The following is a 14,479-nucleotide window of genomic DNA, read 5'->3' as shown; positions in this document are numbered from 1 at the left end:
TGAATAAGGCCTGTGGACTATACCAACATCAATTTCCTGGTGTTGCTAGTGTATATGGTTAAGTGAGAAGTTACCACTGGGGGAAGCTGGAGAAGGGGTACACCGCATCCCTCTATACAACTTCCTATGAATTAAAGTTGTTTCAAAATAAAGATGTAAAACAAAGCAGACCAACAACAAAAACAACAGATTTCTTCAGCTCCCTCAGTCTATCTTTAGCAAGGCCCTTTTCAACCTACCACAATCCACATCTCTAGCTTCACCTCCGCCCATTTTCCTCTGGTCACCCTAAACCTGTCACTGTTTTCTAGACACGCCATCCTTTAAGCTGTTTCACATTCTGTTCCCCTCTCTTGCTCTCTGCCTGCCAAACACCTTTAAACCAGTTCAAATGTCACCTAATGCTATCTCGTACCTGCCTCTGACAGAGGTGATAACTGCTTTATCTTCTCGTTTCCCACAGGATCCACTCAGAGCCGCAAGTATCTCTACACTATGTTCTATTATCCCGCACAATCCATTTCCTCTACTAGCTTATAAACGCCTCAGAAAAAGGGGCAAAATTTGATCCATGTGCCCATCTATGTGCTCACACGTGAGGGCACTAAAATGTCTGTGGATTCAATCCAGTTGGGAATCTTTTGCAAAACAGGACAATGGAAGTGATGACAGTAATTACTTGCGCTGTCATCTTTTACAAAATCTGTCCTGTAACCACAGTGAGTATGGAACTCGGCATAAGGAAACATAACTCAGATGGGGATCACTGTTTAAAAAGTCATCTTTTTAGAAACAAATTTGAAATGATCTATTGAGCAGGTCAAGTTTATTATAATTTACATTTAACTAGTTACTACTATTAAGAAAGGCCTCAAAGAACCCCAGATTTTTTTTGAGGGGGAGGGGCTTAAATCATTTCTTATCCTGTCTTATATTTTTTCTTTTTTTGAGTTTCTTTATACCGACTCTTTAGCAATCATTTAAAAAATCATTTTAAACACGTGTCCTCTAAATATATACCAATCTATATTTACTGCCTTAAGTACCCACTCATTCTCAGAAAGGGATTTACTGGATCACCTCTGCAAAAAGGAAGTTCTTAAAGTAAATTCAGATAAAGGATGTGAGATGGAATCTAAAAGTAAAAAGAAATATTGCTAGTGTCAAACACTTAATGAGACCAATTCTATTATCATATGAATTTCTAAATTAAAAAAAATCCTACACACATATGTGCCTCTTTACTAAAAGAAAATGTCTGAGTTTACGAAGCTGAGAGATCATGGACTAAGAAAAACCTATTAATAACCCTCTGGTGTCAAAGATTACTCGAAACAACTTTAGTAACCATGAGTCACTGTTAAATGGCTATGCTATGAAAAGGCTACTCCCTTCCCCCCTCTTAAACATGCCAGCAAACTTATTCCTCTCCTGAAATGAGTGAATATAGCTATTCAAGACTGTGAACACATGTATTCACAGTGATGAAGGGACCAAGTATAAGCTGAGCAAGGCAGCTATACCGTCTTTATATAGCACGGAGTGGGCAGCGAGTGTGTAAACAATCATTATGCATGCCAGATCTGTGTGGCTGTTAGCAATGAAAGAACAAATTCCACTCCACCCCCCTCCCATGCCCCAGGTACCTAAAAATAAGGATGGTAAGATAAGCCATTTCTTGCAAAAGGTGTAAGGAAAGTAGTTCTCAAATCCTCTTTAAAAGGTATGGCATAGTTCCTAAGGGGGTAATTCATTCGTATTACAGACGATTCTCAATACCTATAGAATTGCCACAGACAATTCTTAATATGGCAACTGTGTAACATACAGAACAAGCAAAAACACCAACACACCACAAAGACGGAAATAAACATTCAAATGCTGTATTTATCATTTTGTCTCTTAGATCACAAGAAATGAATGAGAAAATAGCCATGTACATATGAATAAAGCAGAAACTGACAAAATTCTACCATGGGTTTGGAATTGTTAGGAGTGAATACCATCTGACTTTACTGTAACGGGTGTCCTAGGAAACAACAGCTTTCTTCATGTGAATCATGAGGACAAGAAACTATTCTACCTCAGTGAGATGGTGGCCTCTTCTCTACAAAGGTACCTTGCAAAACACAGTGTTGTATTACTCTAACGATGGGTTGGTCACACAAAGCTGGAATTCCTTCTATAAGATCTAAGTGGGAGCTCCCATGTGGCTGAGCAGGTTAAAGATCTGGTGTTGTCACTGCAGTGGCTCAAGTCACTATGGTGGCTTGGGTTCAACCCCTGGCCTGGGACCTTCTGCATGCTGCAGGTGTGGCCAAAGAAATAAAGAGAAAGAGACTTCAGTGGTCCCTTGGCCTGCACCAATACATATCCAGAGACAGGCAATGTCTAAGGAAGCCAACTTCCACTTATCATTTTTCCTAATATCAAGATGAAATTGGACTCCCTGTTTTAGCTCCTCTCACAGGTCTTCATTCCATCTGCTGTCACTCTCTGGACCATGCCCTTCTCTAATATGAGATGATCCCCTAAAAACATTTTACTAAGCGCTCTAGGCTTCAAATTTTCTTTCACTACTTTACACCCCCAGTTCATTCAACTATTTCTCACGGCAGAGCTTTGAATTTCTGTGTCAACCTGGTCACTCTCCTCTCAACATCCTCAAGTATGGACCTCTCTACACAGAGCAGAAGATAACCACTTTGAATTGAAGCAGTGTTTTTCTATTATTGCAAGGTAGGCTTTCAGTAGTCTTTTGGGGGTCTTCATTACATGACCTATTTATTCTCAGGGCAAATAGCTGTGGTTTCTAAGCCTCCTATATCTCGGTTGGCAGGTAGATAGTCTTCTAACTCTCTTCATTGAGTTATAATTAACATACAGCAAAGCACACATATTTAAAATGTACAAGCTGGTAACTCTGTGGACTTATGACAGAGCTCTGAAACCCTCAAGACAGTGAACACATCCACCACCACACCACCACGACTCCTCGGTAGAGCCCTGACACCCCAAGCCCAGTCTAACCCTCCACAAACAAGCCTGTCAAGCCCAAAGCAACCCCTGATCTGCATTCTGTCCTGATGGCAATTCAGAGTTTTGTATTAACAGAATCATGCATTACGTATTCTTTACAGTCTGGCTTCTTTCACTCAACACAATTATTGTGAGATTCTTTCATGCTGTGTATAGCAATAGTTCATTCCTTTTTATTGCTGAGTAAGTATTCCATTCTATGGATGTATCACAACTGTTTTATTCACACACCTGGGCTATTTCCTGTTTGGGATATTACCAATAAAGTTGCTATGAACACTTACGTACAAGTCTTTGTATGGACATAGATTCCTTGTTCTCTCGGGTAAATACCCAGGAGTGAAATAGCTAGATGTTAAGTTTAGCTTGTTAAGGCAACAGCCCAACTGTTTTCCAAAGTGGTTGTATTATTTTATATTTCCACCAGCAGTTCCAGTTGCTCTGCATCGTCATCAACATTCGGTATAGCCAGTATTTTCAATTTTAGGGATTCTGACAGGTGTGCAGCAGTATCTCACCATAGCTTTATTTTGTAATTTCCTAAGACTATCATCTTTTCAAGTGCTTTTCTGAAATTTGTGTATCTTCTTGTCTAAGTGTATATATATATTTATCCATTTTTTACTGGATTGTTTGTTTTCTTATTACATTTTGAGAGTTCTTTATGTATTCTGGATGAAATCTTTATCAAATATAGGCTTTGGAAATACGTTTTGCAAAGATGCTTTGGCTTACCTTTTCATTCTTTCAACAGTGTCTTTTGAAGAGCTGAAGGTCTTAATGTTGATAAATTCCAATTTATTATTTTCTTTTATAGAATATGTTTTCGGTGTCATATCTAAGAAATCTTTGACTAGCTCAAGGTCACAAAGATTTTCTCTTGCTTTCCTCTAAAACTTTATAGTTTTAGGTTTTACATTTAGTTGTGTGATCCATTTGGGATTAAATTTTTGTATATTTTGCACATGGTATGGATAGCACATGGGGCTATCCAACTGTTTCAGCACCATTGTTGAAACTATCATTCTTTCTCCACTGAACTGCATTTGCACCTTCAGCAAAAATTTTCCATACGTGTATAAGTTTATTTCTCAAGTCTCTACTCTGTTTCATTAATCTATTTGTCTGTCTTTATGTTGATATCACACTGGTTTGATTACTGCGGCTTTATAACTCTTGAAGACAGATGATGTGAACCCTCCAACTTTTTGTTCCACATTGTTTTATTCTAGGTCTTTTGCATTTCCACACAAATTTTCGAACTAGCTTTACAATTTCTACTAAACTGCCTACCGGATTGTAATGAAGCTATAAATCATTTGGGGAGAACTGACATTTAACAATATTGAGTCTCCAACTCATGAACAAGGTGTATCTTCTCTCACTTAGGTCTTTCATTTGACAGTGTTTCTAAGTATTTCATATTTTTAAATGCAATTCCAAACGATATTTTTAAATTTCAAATTTGTTTTTTTATTGATACTATACAGAAATACAATTGCTCTTTGTATCTGATGTAACCTACAACCTCGCTAAACTCATATATTAGCTCTATTAACACCTCTCCCCCGCTTTATTTTTGGTCTTTTTAGGGCAGCACCCATGGCATACGGAAGTTCCCAGGCTAGGGGTCGAATCAGAGCTGCAGCAGCTGGCCAATGCCACATCTGAGCTGTGTCTGTGACCTATGTCACAGCTCACAGCAACACTGGATCCTTAACCCACTGAGTGAGGCCAGGGATCGAACCCACATCCTCATGGATACTAGTCAGATTCTTAACCCACTGAGTGATGACGGGAACTCCCTCTATTCGCTTTTATGTAGATTTCTTCAGCTTTTCCAAGTAGATGATCAGGTCATCCACAAATAAAGACAGTTGATTCTTTTCTCCATGCCTTTTATTCCTTTTTCTTGCCTGACTGCACAAGCTACAATGTCCAAGTACAAAGCTGAACAGAAGAAGTAAAAGTGGACATCCTTGCCTTATTCTTGATCTTGGAGATATGAGTCAGTCTTTCACCATCATGTATAATGCTACCTGCCCTTCACTAAGGTATCTTCTATTCTACTTTGCAGAATTTTTATCAGGAATGCTAAAATTTGGTTTAGAATTCTTATATCCATGCTTATGAGGGATTAGTCTACAGCTTTCGTCTATGTTTTTGATTTGGGTATCAGAATAGCCCTGGACTCACAGAATGAGTTAAGAACTACTCCTTCCAACTGACAGAAAACTGCAAATCAACTATAATAAATTTTTTTAAAAAAGAACTACCCCTTCCTCTTTAATTTTCTGGAAAAATTTGTGTAGAAATTGTGTTATGTACTGTCCTTAAATGTTAGAAATCTCTAGGTGAAGCCATCTATGCCTAGATTTTTCTTTTGGGGAAGATTAAGTTTTTAATTACTCTAATAGATACAGGGCTATTAAGATTATCTATTTTTTTCTCGTGCACTTCGGCAATTTGTGTATTTTAAGGAATTTACCAATTTCATCTGTTGTCAAATTTACTAGCATAAAGTTGTTCACAAAATTCCCTTACTACTCTTTTAATATCTATCTGTAGAATCTGTAGTGATGTCAACCCTCTCATTCCAGATACTGATAATGTTTTTTATCTTCATCGGTTTTAGCTAGAATTTATCAATTTTACTCATCTTATCAAAGAACCAGTTTTGACTTTGCAGTCCCTGGTTTTTATTTAACTAATTTCTGTTTTCATTTTTATTTATTTCCTTTCCCCTTACTTTGTGTTTAATTTGCTCTTCTTTTTCTACTTTCTTAAGGTAGAAGCTGAGACACTCCTTTTTTTCTAACACATGCATTTAGTTGTATAAACGACATCTCATGAGTTATTTAGAAGTATGATATTTAGTTTCCAAATATTTTGGAATTTTCCCAAGGCTGTTTCTGTTACTGATGTCTAATTTAATTCCACTGCAGTCACAGGTGTATGTTACATACATTTAGCCTTTCCCTTGCTGAATTTCTGCTACTTCTTCTATCAATCATGGAGATTGGGATACTGAAATCTGCAATTATAAATGTTGATTTTACTGTTTCATCTTTAGTTTTATCAGTTTTTGTTTCATTTTGCTCTATTTTAAAGCTGTTACTAGGTGCATTAATATTTAGGATTGCTATGTCCCCTGGATTAACTGAGCCCTATTTTATCGTGAAATAACTTTCTCCCTGATAATATTCTTTGCTCTGAAATCTGTTTTTGTCTGATACTAATAAAGCCACTCCAGCTTTCTTTACACAAGTGTTAACACAGTATATCTTTCTCCATTCTTTTACTTGTAATCTAATTGTGTCATTGCCTTTAAAGTGCATTTCTCATAGGCACATATAGTTAGGACTTTTTTTCTTCCACTTTTTTTTCCCATCATTTAAAAAAAATTGAAGTATAATTAATTTACAATGCTGTGTTAGTTTCAGGTGTACAGAAAGTGATAGTGTTTTTTATATATATATGTTTACAGTGTATATATATATATATATGTTTTCTATGTGAGTCTATTTGTTTCGTAAATAAATTCATTTAAAATATTTTTTAGATTACGCATATAAGTGATATCATATATTTGTCTTTGCCTTACTTCACTTAATATGATAATCCCTAATTCCATCCAGTTAAGACTTTGTCATCCAACCTGAAAGTCTCTGCCTTTTAATTACAGTGTTCAGACATTTATATTTAATGTGATTACTGATCCTATCCTTCTCTAATTTTTGTCACTCACGAATTCTGCTAATTAAAGCCCTTTGAGACTCCTTATTTAAATAAAGGACAAAAAATGTTATTAAAAGTTCACAGTTGCAACGGATCACTAAAACCCTGCCAAAGGGCTCAGAGTGATCCACCAATCAGATCTGTGGGGTATAACTATTCACCCGATCATGAAAAATGTCCACTGAGCATCCTGAAATCCAGGGTAACATCATTATGAACACAAAACTATACGGAAGATACTAGGACTAGCAGGGTAGATCGCTTGGGAAGGGTCATTTGTCTCACTATTTTTGTGGGTGGGAGCACCACAAGGGAATGTGCTACCTGACCACCATCATAAAATTCAGAAGATACCTGCGGTGATACCTTCTGAGTTGTCATAAACTCAACATACCAATTGTTACAACATTTAGTAATACACGTTTTATCCTATTCAGCAGAAATTAAGAGTTTAGAAGAGTTATAAGGTGACAATGTTTCATGTTAACTTTGTATTCCATTTTCAATAACAAATAATTATTGAGCTGTCTTTGGAAGGAACAGTTAACTAAACATGACTAAAGATATGAAAGATGTTAAGTTATACACAGGAAACAGAGGGAGATCAAGGGGAACAAGAATGCCAGGGGGAGGGCTGCATTTTAAGTAAGGGGTTGGGCAAAAAGCGGTTTTTGAGCAAAGACTTGAAGGTGGTGATAAGGAGTAAGCCAAGCAGAGTTGGGGGAAGAACTTACCAGGCAAAGGGAACAAATGCAAAGGCCTTAAGGCAGGAGTGTTACTCCTCAAGGCATGAGGAAAGGAAGCCAATATGAGGGGAGTACTGGAAGGGACCACTGAGGTCATGGGCCTGAATGACCAGCGCAAGGGTGGGCATTTATTTTTCTGTAAAAGCACCAGACAGTAAATATTTTAAGCTTTATAAGCCACATAAAGTCTTGATTGCATATTCTTTGCTTTTTAAACCAACCCTTTAGAAATGTAAAAACCATCCTCAGCTCATGAGCCTTCCAGAAACAGGTCTAGGCAGGATCTGACCTGTAAAACTTAGTTCAGCCCTTGTAAGGACTTTGACTTTTACTCTAAAGGAAATATTATTTGACTTATGTTTTGAAAGAATCACTATGGCTGTGGGGAGGCAACGGAGACCAGTCAGAAGAACACTGCAATAATCCAGAGGATGCATAATGGTAGCTCAAACCAGGGTGGTAACCAGGAAAATGGGGAGAAGTGGTGATTAGATTCTGGTTATTAGATTTTTTAACATCCCCACCCCAATCAAGGAGACGGATTTGCTCATGAATTGGATTTGGGAAGTATGAAAGGAGTCAGAGATGACTCAAGATTTTTGGCCTGAACAACTAGATGAATGGAGTTTCATTAACTGCAACTGAAGACTGTGAGTGGATATATGAAATACGTGTTTAGCTTCAAAACAAAGCAGAATTCATATTCCTTAAATACCAGCACAACTTTGTAGCTATTTTATTTATTCTTCCAGAACTTCAGAATTGTTTTTTGTCAAGATACAAAAAGATCTTGCTGTGATTTGAAGGGAACAGCTTTAAGCTTAAAAATTAACTTGATAAGAAATGTCACCTTAAGTATACTCCATCCAGTAACATGGACCAAGTATTCTTTCGTACCTCTGAGTAAGGTTTTACGGTTTTCTTCATTTAAGTTCTGCATACTTCCTGATGAAAGTATTCCCAGACACCTTATTTTTTGTTGTTGCCACTGCAAATAAATATTAAAAAAAAATACAATTTCTAGGAAGTTCTTTTGTGGTAGTGCAGTGGGTTAAGAATCTGGTGTTGTCATAGAGGCAGTGCAGGCTTCAACTGTGGCATGGGTCTGATCCTTGGCCTAGGAACTTCCACATGCCGTGTGTGTGTGTATGTGTGTGTGTCGAAAAAAATATTTACGATTTCTAGATAGTTTTGACTGGTATTTAGGGAAGCTATGAATTTTGTATTTAGCTGCCCTAGTGACTCATTTTCACGTTGATTCTCTTGGGTTTTGTAAGGTATATGAGTATTTCAACACTGTAAATTTCACCTCTTTATCTGAAATAGCTGTATTTTCTATTTCTAAATCATTTCTTTATGCACTGCATAAAATTTCCAGAACAATGCCAAATAAGAAGTCATGGCAAGCAGCCTGGTTTTAATGGGACTACCTACCTTCAAATTTTCAGTCTAAAGTATGATGTCAAAGCTGTTTTTGTTTTAATTTAGTGTTAGATTTTCCATCTTTCCATTGTTTTCAAGTCTCAGTTCCCTCTTCATACGTGGATTAGTGCTATTTCTTTCTGAGTCTTGATAAGAGAAATCAGAAAGTCCAGGGTCTCCTCCCTGATCTATTTCAGAATAAGTAATTTGCATGGATTGCGCTTCCAAGTTGTCTCCTTCCTTTGAAATAAAATTTATTTTTCATAAATTCAACTATTTCTCTTTGCTTTGTTTACCTTCATAGCATACCTTCTCGTCTTACTTAGGTTTATAGCAGGAATTCTCAACCTCTATGTTACTGAAAAAAAGTCTCTTGTGACCCTTTCAAGGGGTCTAAACCATTTTCACATCAATGTCAACACACAATTTGCCCCTTTTCCACTGTTGCCATTTGCACTGATGGTACTGACCAGTAGCTAGAGTGACAACAAATTGTACTATCACTGTAGTCTCCATCAACATGCATTCAGTTTTTTAAAAAAAAGAAAAGAAAAGAAAAAAGTAGAAGCAAGCCAAGAGTTCCCTGATAGCCTAGTGGTTAAGGATTTGTTGTCACTGCTGTGGTTCAAGTTCGACCCCTGGCCCAGGAACTTTTTCATGCCATGGGTGCAAACAAAAAAAGAAAAAAAAGAAAAGAAAGCCAGTTTGTTTCACTTAAAAATATCATGAGGAGTTCCCGACATGGGGAATCAGACTAGGAACCGTGAGGTTTCGGGTTCGATCCCTGGCTTTGCTCAGTGGGTTAAGGATCTGGCATTGCCGTGAGCTGTGGTGTAGGTTGTAGATGTAGCTCGGATCCCACATCGCTGTGGCTCTGGCAAAGGCCAGTGGCTACAGCTCCGATTAGACCTCTAGCCTGAATCTCCACATGCTGCAGGAGCAGCCCTAGAAAAGGCAAAAAGACAAAAAAAAAAAAAAAAAAAAAAGAATGTCATGAGGAAGCAGGAAAAAAATTTCATTTTATTAAATTTTGATCTTTGAGTATATACACATCTTCTTAACGTTTGGTATAATAAATGCAAAGCACACATAAAGTCCTTTCTGCCCTTTACTGAAGTCGTAAGTTAAAACACTTGTATGATAATGTCTGAGCCGTGAGCTGAACAAGCTGTTTGTTTGTTTGTTTTTTAATGGAACATCACTTTTCTTTGAAAGAAAAACTGACAAATTATTCAGGCTTGTATATTTGACAGGCATTTTCACAAAAATAAAGTAAACCTGTCATCTTAAGGAAAACAACCAAGAGTATTTGTCGCCAAATTTGAATTTTGAATACAACATGAATAAAAGTTTGATTACTTTCCAGAACTTATGTTCTTCTGATGAGATCACAGGGGTAGTATTTTCAAATGTGAATTTTTGATATTAAATAATGTGTTAACATTTGGAAGTTATGTATAAGTCAGTGATCCAATACTTTCCAAATGATCAGTGCATGTTAACAGTCATGCTTAGATAAAGGATCTTTACCAAGTGCAGAGTATGAAAGGATCATTTATATGGCTTGAGTCTATTACAACCAAAAAACTATCAACTGTTGAACTTTGGTGTGGCATCAAAAAATATTCGAAATTATCTGAAAGGCAATTAAAATACTCTTCCCTTTTCCAACTATACATCTGCATAAGGCCAGATTTTCTTTATATACTCTGACCAAAATAACACAACAGCAGACTGAATGCAAAGAGAGATATGAAAATCCAGCTATCATCTGTCAAGTCAGACACTTTTAAAAGAAGTTAGTTTTATCATCCTATTATGAACATTTATCTACATCACTCACTATAGATATGAAAGAATTTCCATGGAAGATCTAAAGTAAAGTCCGATACAGAAAATTTTACTAATTGTAGATTTCTTTCAGAGACAGAAAGGTACACTAATAGCCTGTACTGACAAATCTCAATCCCACGAGTGTGAGCTTTTCCTTTAATACAGGTAAACCAGAATATTAGACTTAAAAAAAGATGGTAGATGGAATTTAATTAATTAAACTGTCAACTCAAAATAGAAAACAACCTCCTAAAATAAAAGATAAGGTGGAAAATGTTGTTCTAGTCAAACACTGAGCCAATGAATCATCAGGCATCCAGCACATGGAAGTCAGGCACTGTGGAGGGCACAGGTGGGCCAGAAATGACACATGGGTCAAAAAGCTCAGGTCTAGTAAGGAAGACAAAGACACACCACAAATAAAATCACGTTGAAGATGGCAGCAGTCCTAGTATTTGCAAAGGAGGTGGCCAACAAACGGTACAGATGTGTTTCAGGACGTGAGCGTAAAGCCGAGAGCGGGAGTACCCTGGAGAGCCACGTGGGAAAAGGAAATGAACAGGGTGGTTCTGAAAGATGAATGGGGACTGAGGGGAAAACGGAACAGGGGGAAAATGAGACAAAGACAGTAAAGCTGATTATTTGCTTTAATTGCATTCAACAAACAAAGGCAAGCTGAGATGGTTGGGGCATGAAGAACTAGGAAGAAAGGGGTTGAAATTCATCTAGAGAAGCACAGACCAGGTCACAAAGCGTCTCATGTGCCAATTAAAAAGGCTGCACTGAAGGTTTAAAGCAGGGTAGGTGGCTCAGAAAGAGCACCAAAGAGGCTACTAAGGCCAGAGGTAAGCTCAGGAGGATTTTCGGCAAATAGGAATAGAAGTCAAGATCAATTCATAAACCCCTTAGGAAGTAGGGGTTCATACTATTTACTAAAGGATGATGTTTTAGAGGTGAGGGGGGCAGACTGGGATGAAAGTCAGGGTTGGACGACGGTGACTGGGTAGCAGAAGATACTTGACATGGACACAGGAACACAAAAAAGAAAATCAGGAGAGGTATTCCCCCAGGAGGACTGGCGGGGCAAACACTGATTTCAGGAAATCAGAGAAGCCACTTCAACAATGAAAAAAAAAAAAAAAAAAAAAAACCCCAACAAAATTTAAAAACAGTCCAAAACCTCCAATGAAAAACTGAGAAAAAAGTTAAAAACATACTAGATGGAGGCGTGGTGTTTCAGCAGCGGCGAATGCGGCTCCGGGACTCTATTTTAAGCCCCAAGTAAACCCAAATTGGGACTTGATGGTTTTTAGAAACCACCGCATAATGTGTCTTACATTTGCTCCTAAGCGCAAAGTGAAACACACAGGCTAAAGCCGAATGCCTACCTTTTCGGCTTTTTTGTCGGAGATGTCTTGCTTCTCCAGCACGGCCATGCTCTCCTTCAGGTTCCTCACGATGTCGGCGGGAGACTTGTGAGACTTGCCGAATGGGAAGGGCATGGCGGCGGCGGCGGCGACAGGCGCTCACTGCGCGCTGCCTGCTTGACCTGCGGACACAGCACAAGGCGCAGGTGAGACCACGGGAAGGCGACAGAAGACACCCTCTGAAAACCCTCATCCGAGCCGCACACCAGTCTTGGAGAAAGTTATTGTACAGGATTTTCAACATCGGTGCCAGGAAACCCACAAGCACATGGGCAATGGAACGAGAGATTCATCCTAGAATCTTAGAATCCTTTGTATTTTTCAAAACACCTTTTTAATCCTCTGCTCGCCTCACCACCCATCTGAGGAGGACATGAGGGTGCGGATGATGGAGAGCATTTAGCACTGCCAGGCCCCCTGCTAAGCCACTGAAACCCATCGCCTAAGCCGATCTTTTCAAACAATTCCCCAGTGCCCCACGAGACCCCTCCCATTCACAGGAGGTGAAGCAACGGGTTCAAGGTTCCAAGGGCTAAAACCAGCTCAGGTCTGCCTTGATCCAGTCTCCTTCATCACCACACTTCATCTCCAGTAAGCAGATAGCTCTACTCCACAGGTGAGGAAACTGAAGCAAAAAGCTGGACAAAGAGCTTATCAGCCTTTTTTCATTTTATCCTTTTGAGGAAGGGTACGGGGCACTGCAGACTGTGTCTCCATAAATACAGTGTATTCGCACTCACAATAAATTCCACGTGACAACCTTCCCTATTTGTAGTCCATAAATAAGAGCAGTGATGCTACAAGTCAGTGCTGGGTGGAGAGAGGGAAAGTTTAGTGGTATTTTGCAGGAAGTGTTGGGTGCTATGCAACAGAGATATTTTCAGCTCTGGCTCAATGGTGGAAGAAGTGACTTTCCAGGGCAAAGGGGCTTTTAAAAAGACCTACCACACACCAAATACTGGTGATAGCAGAAAGAGCACAGTTGCCAAAGGGAACACGTATGTAAATGCTTTCTTGGGGGAAAGGGGAAGCATGACACAATCGTTCCTCTTAATTAATACTCTAGGCAGGCAAGATTCTGCAGGACGTATAAACTAGTAAGACTGTACTTTGAGGAAACAGCAACAAGTACCCAAAACAAGAACTGGACACTCCTCAGCAGGCTCCATTCTAACCCCAGTGCCGAAGCTGTTCCCAACACACTTATATTTTCTCTTGGCCCTCCCTCCCTATGGCTCTCATAGAGATACTTTAAATTTTCTTTTGATCTATTGTTTTAAAAATACAGTGAAGTATGATTATTAAGGAAAAGAACAAAAAAGAATTAAATAACTTCATTATAAAACACATAAATAAAAACTATATCACGTTAATTCTTAAAGTCTAAGGGCAGGAGTTCCCACTGTGGTGCAACAGGATCGGCAGTGCCCTCTGGAGCACTGGGATGCAGGTTCAATTCTTGGCCCAGCACAGGGGGTTAAGGATCCAGCATTGCCACAGCTGTGGTGTAGGTCTCAACTATGGCTTGGATCTGATCTCTGGTCTGGGAACTCCATATGCCATGGGGCTGCCAAAAGAAAGAAAGAAAAAGTCTCAGTGCAGTCATTAAACAAATCCTTTCATTTCTTTCATTTATGTCATCAATTCTTATTTAACACAACTGTCTAGGATTTGGGAGGGGGTATGAAAAACAAGAAAATAATACCGCCTAAAACTTCTGAATTAGAATTTGTTTTTTATGTCTAAGTTTGCTTTGTATTAAGCTTAAATATCTTATACTAATGTCACTCAGTGATCCAACTTTTTAAACAATTAATTGAAAACACAGAAAAGTTTAAAATTCATGAATGGCTCCTAAGTAATGACCAAGGTAGAAAATACACGTGCCAAGAACAGTACAGTGCTAAAAGGCTAAGAAGAGGAATGCTTGAAGAAATAAAAGCAGTTTTTTTTTTTTTTTTTTCCCTAAGGCTGCACCTGCGGCATATGGAAGTTCCCAGACTAGAAGTCTAATCTGGAGCTGCAGCTTCTGGGCCTACACCACAGCCACAGCAAAGCGGGCTCTGACCCATGCCACAACTTGCGGCAATGCCAGATCTTTAAACCGCTGAGTAAGACCATGGATCAAACCTGCATCCTCACAGATACTATGTGAGGTTCTTAACCTGCTGAGCCACAATGGGAACTCAAGAAATAAAGGTTTTAATAAATATCTTCGATTAATATGCACAGAGCTACTAAGTATTTATTGTGTTACTGACTTTCCGATGAGAA

General features: G+C 38.5%; 1 protein-coding gene across 1 annotated transcript in view; it reads right to left on the bottom strand.

Annotated features, from left to right (window-relative positions):
• CAB39 (calcium binding protein 39) overlaps positions 1-14,479 on the bottom strand; it is a 92,168-nt gene that overhangs the window by 40,491 nt on the left and 37,198 nt on the right. Inside the window, exon 2 of the mRNA XM_021075733.2 lies at positions 12,167-12,327. Coding sequence (XP_020931392.1) covers positions 12,167-12,280 — 114 coding nt within the window. The 5' untranslated portion in view covers positions 12,281-12,327. The remainder of the gene's footprint in view (positions 1-12,166; positions 12,328-14,479) is intronic.

Source organism: Sus scrofa, chromosome 15 (assembly GCF_054392235.1).
Source record: "Sus scrofa isolate SSC_HxYL_T2T_F1_AM1 chromosome 15, Sscrofa_HxYL_maternal_Yorkshire_Landrace_v2.0, whole genome shotgun sequence".
Classification (NCBI taxonomy): domain Eukaryota; kingdom Metazoa; phylum Chordata; class Mammalia; order Artiodactyla; family Suidae; genus Sus; species Sus scrofa.
This window is presented reverse-complemented; position numbering and strand designations above follow the sequence as displayed.